General features: G+C 46.5%; 1 protein-coding gene across 1 annotated transcript in view; it reads left to right on the top strand.

The window, feature by feature from the left end:
• The window catches only part of grm7 (glutamate metabotropic receptor 7), a 132,956-nt gene extending 128,991 nt beyond the window's left edge, over positions 1 to 3,965 (top strand). Inside the window, exon 10 of the mRNA XM_015043429.1 lies at positions 2,026 to 3,965. Within this exon, the coding sequence (XP_014898915.1) occupies positions 2,026 to 2,075 (50 nt within the window). The 3' untranslated portion in view covers positions 2,076 to 3,965. The remainder of the gene's footprint in view (positions 1 to 2,025) is intronic.
• The last annotated feature ends 141 nt before the right edge of the window (positions 3,966 to 4,106 follow it).

Raw genomic sequence — 4,106 nt, 5'->3', positions numbered from 1 at the left:
TTTAGTTTGTCATAAGAGAAAGAAAACGAGGTTCATTTTATTCAGTTATTTATACATTTTAAAGTCTCTCCAGTCTCATCTAAGTATTTAGCAAGCAAAATGTTTATTTGGGGAGCTAAATGTTTGGTTGATCAGCAACATATTTAACTCCAAACTAAATATTAAAAGACAAAATTTTTAGAATGGAGCTAAACATTTAGCTTGCTAATCACTTGGAGCTCATACTCCAAATACTTAGCATGGCATTAAATACTTAATTTAATTTGGAGCTAAATATTATTCTAAACTTAGAATAATAAGTTTTTACTTTAGTATAAACTAAATAGCTAACTGTTTAGCTCTAAGCTAGTTAACTATTTAGCCTGCTAACTAGCTTACTGACTAAATATTTATTTTCACTCTGACATGTAATAATTGAATAATGCGATGAAAATATAATTTTGAATAATGAACCCTCCATTCCTGCTTCTCCTGTGACGGACTAAATGGTAACGTTCCAACGGCGCCCCCTACCGTCGCCGTCCTCCTCATGGTGGAAGAAGAAACTGGACTGTGCGTCACATCATGTTGAGTCCAGAGGGAAACAGGAAGTCAGGGCTTTAATTCTCCGTTTAGCTCTGAGCGCTTCGTCACCGGAGGAACGCTGAAGCCAGAAGGAGAACAAACCAGGTGGCTCTGGTTTCAGCATGGCCCGGCCTGCATGCTGCATGGCCCAACGGGTCGCTCCTGGTTCTGGTTTGGTTCTGTTCAGACCCAATTAAAGAAGCAGACATCTTTTTTCACCCCGTTTAGCTCACACTGAGCACAGAAACCAAACAAACTGGGGAAACGACAAACCTCAACCAGCAGGAGGTCAGGATGGATTTAGACATTCATGAATCTGATCTACAGCAGAATATCTACGTCTACAATGAGATCATGATGGATTATTTCACATCTTTTCCACCATAATGTGATAATTTATAAAATTAAACAAAAATCTGCAGCAGAAGTTTTCACACCCTGAAGCTAAAACTTTGATTTCAACATTCAGTCTGAATGTTTGCATGAATCTGATTCACCGAGTTCACCAACAGCAGCTCTGCACTAAAGAGTCCCATCGCTCAGGGTCAAATCGTTCAGGGTAGAGTCCCATCGCTCAGGGCCCCATCGTTCAGGGTAAAGAGTCCCATCGCTCAGGGTCCCATCGCTCAGGGTCCCATCGTTCAGGGCAAAGAGTCCCATCGCTCAGGGTCCCATCGCTCAGGGTCCCATCGTTCAGGGCAAAGAGTCCCATCGCTCAGGGTCCCATCCTTCAGGGCAAAGAGTCCCATCGTTCATAGTCCCATCATTCAGAGACCCGTCGTTCAGGGTCCCATTGTTCAGGGTAAAGAGTCCCATTGTTCAGGGTAAAAAGTCCCATCGTTCAGAGTAAAGAGTCCCATCGTTCAGGGTAGAGTCCCATCTTTCAGGGTCCCATCGCTCAGGGTCAAATCGTTCAGGGTAAAGAGTCCCATCGTTCATAGTCCCATCGTTCAGGGTCCCATCGCTCAGGGTCAAATCGTTCAGGGTAGAGTCCCATCGTTCAGGGTAAAGAGTCCCATCGTTCAGGGTAAAGGGTTCCATCGCTCAGGGTCCCATTGTTCAGAGCAAAGAGTCCCATCGCTCAGGGCCCCATCGTTCAGGGTAAAGAGTCCCATCATTCAGGGTAAAGAGTCCCATCGTTCAGGGTAAAGAATCCCATCGTTCAGGATAAAGAGTCCCATCGTTCATAGTCCCATCGCTCAGGGCCCCATCGTTCAGGGGTTCCAGATTCAGTCGGTTCTGAATCAGAACCAACTGAATCTGGAACGGTTTTGGTTTTGGGTCAGAACTTCTGACCCAGTGAACATTAATGGTGGAAGGAGGTTTGAGATGATTTATCAACCTAAACCAGACTCTCAGGATCTCACTGAATGACGGGGATAAGTACCTGACCTCTGACCTCTGAACTGCAGTCGCCCCTGTCAGGCTCCTGGTAGTCATGGCGTCTCTTTTCGTCCGCAGGTCCAGCGACGAAGACCAAGTACGTGAGCTACAACGATGTTGTGATCTAACTCCATCCTCCATCTGCGAGCGGTCTGCTGGTCCGATCCTCTTCAGCCGGGGAAACGGGCCACCGGTTCTGTTCTGATCCACCGGATCCGCTTTCCTCTGAGCGTGGACTCTGGGACGAAGGCGTCTGACCTGACGGAGGGTCGGCGCCAAACCCGGAGCGTTCTGGAGGCTGATCCATCCGTCGCTCTCTTCCATCGGACCCGTCCTCCGGTTCTGCTCGTTCTGGTGCTGGGATGACTCTGGCCCCGCTGACGGATCCGTTCTGCTTCCTGGATGAACATCTCGTTTTCTTTGTGTTTATTGAAGCCATGTTTGGTTTCACACCTGCAGCCCTGAGCTCACGCTGCCACCTGGAGGCCGGAGGATGAAACCCGTTCAGAACCAGTGGAACCGGTCCGCTGGTTCTGGACTGAGACTGAGGCGCGCGGTGAACACACCACCACCTTCACAGCTTCATGTAATTATTGATGGTGCATGTTTTATTTGGTTTGCAGGTCCATGTTCGTGCGCTAACTTTGGGAACTCCACATCCCAGAAGGCTTTGCAGGATTGAGGGAGGAGCAGTGAGAGGAAGTAGCAGCTGTGATGTGCCAGTGCTGTCGTTTGCGTGTGCGTCCGTTCCCATCCTGTCCGGTTCCCAGCTTGTGTTTGCGGTTCCTCCGTCTCCGTCTGTGGCTCTTTGTGTTTCTGTGGCGGATCTGAGGCGATGGTTCTGTTAATGTGCCTGTTCTGCATGTCCAGTCCGACCCGCCTGACCTCCAGAGACCCGAAACGTCTCCAGTTTACAGTGGTGGGCACACTTATGCTAACATGTTAATGCGCTTCACAGCAGAGCTAGTTTTTTGTTTGGTGCAGGTGTGTCCAAACGTGTTGTCATGTGCGTCAAAAGCTAAGAACATTGTTAAAAAGTAAAGCTGGTGTTTATTGTTGGCTGAGTTTTGGACGTTTGCTTTATGGAGAGAAAAGCACATTGTTTATCGTTAGCTCTGGAAACAGGATTTGGATCGCTTTCTTTCAAAACGCTGGCTATGTTTTGCCAAGTAATAAGATTACTTTTCACTAAAAATCTCTGGATAAATATGGTTCTACTTATCAAACATGATTACTTTGTGTTGTACTTTACATTTTCCTTTGTAATAATTATAATATTAATGTCAGAAATAATTTTACCCAGATTAAAATTAAAAGTCGCCCTCTGTATGAACCCCGGGCGCTGGATGGGCCCCATTCATTTGATTGTTGAATTTAATTTGTCACCCACAAAAAAAATCAGTCCACTTTGCACAAACTGTAGTTTAACATCTTGGTGTTTATTCTAACTTTCAAAATGTTTAGCACACTTAGCTTCACCTCAATGGGCTTTTCTGGATAAACAGCAGCAGATTCACTCCTAGTCACCATCTTTCCCTTTCTGATAACTTCATTTAAAACAAGAAACATACAGAAGCAAAGCTAAACATGGACACAACAGAACAAGATACAAACATAAAGACAATATTTAAGGGCATTATAGAACATGTAATTTGTGCTTTTTATTCAAGTTAGCACTTTAGCATTAGCTTCTGCTAAATACTTTGTTTGCGTAGCAGCTTAGCATTAGCAGAAGTAATGATAATGGTTAGCGCAGCTATCTGTTTAGCTAGCAGTGCCCACCACTGCCAGTGTGGAGAAGCTGAGTGAAAGTGGAGCAGAGGTCATCCGGATAACTGCTGGTCCAACGCCGGGTTCACAGCCAAGCTGCTTCGCTTCTGACCGGACTCCAACATGGAAAGGTCCCCAACGGCTGGAGGACCAGCAGAACGGTTCTGAGCTGCCCGTTAGCTTGATGCTCCTTAGCCTGAATGCTGGGGATTGGTCAAACAGCAGGTGACCAATCAGAGCTCTGCATTTAAAACGGGAAGTTTGATGTAAGGCGACATCATCTTTAGGGGTCGTCACATCTCAGCCTGACCTTAGCAGCCGCCCTCTTTAGCGAGAAGGACCTCGCTGCAGCAAACAGGAAGGGGCGGGGACGGACCGCTGTCAGTCTC

Source organism: Poecilia latipinna, unplaced genomic scaffold (genome assembly GCF_001443285.1).
Source record: "Poecilia latipinna isolate Pla-1442-1.1 unplaced genomic scaffold, P_latipinna-1.0 Scaffold631, whole genome shotgun sequence".
Lineage (NCBI taxonomy): Eukaryota > Metazoa > Chordata > Actinopteri > Cyprinodontiformes > Poeciliidae > Poecilia > Poecilia latipinna.
Note: the sequence above shows the minus strand (reverse complement) of the source record. Positions and strands in the feature narration are given on the sequence as shown.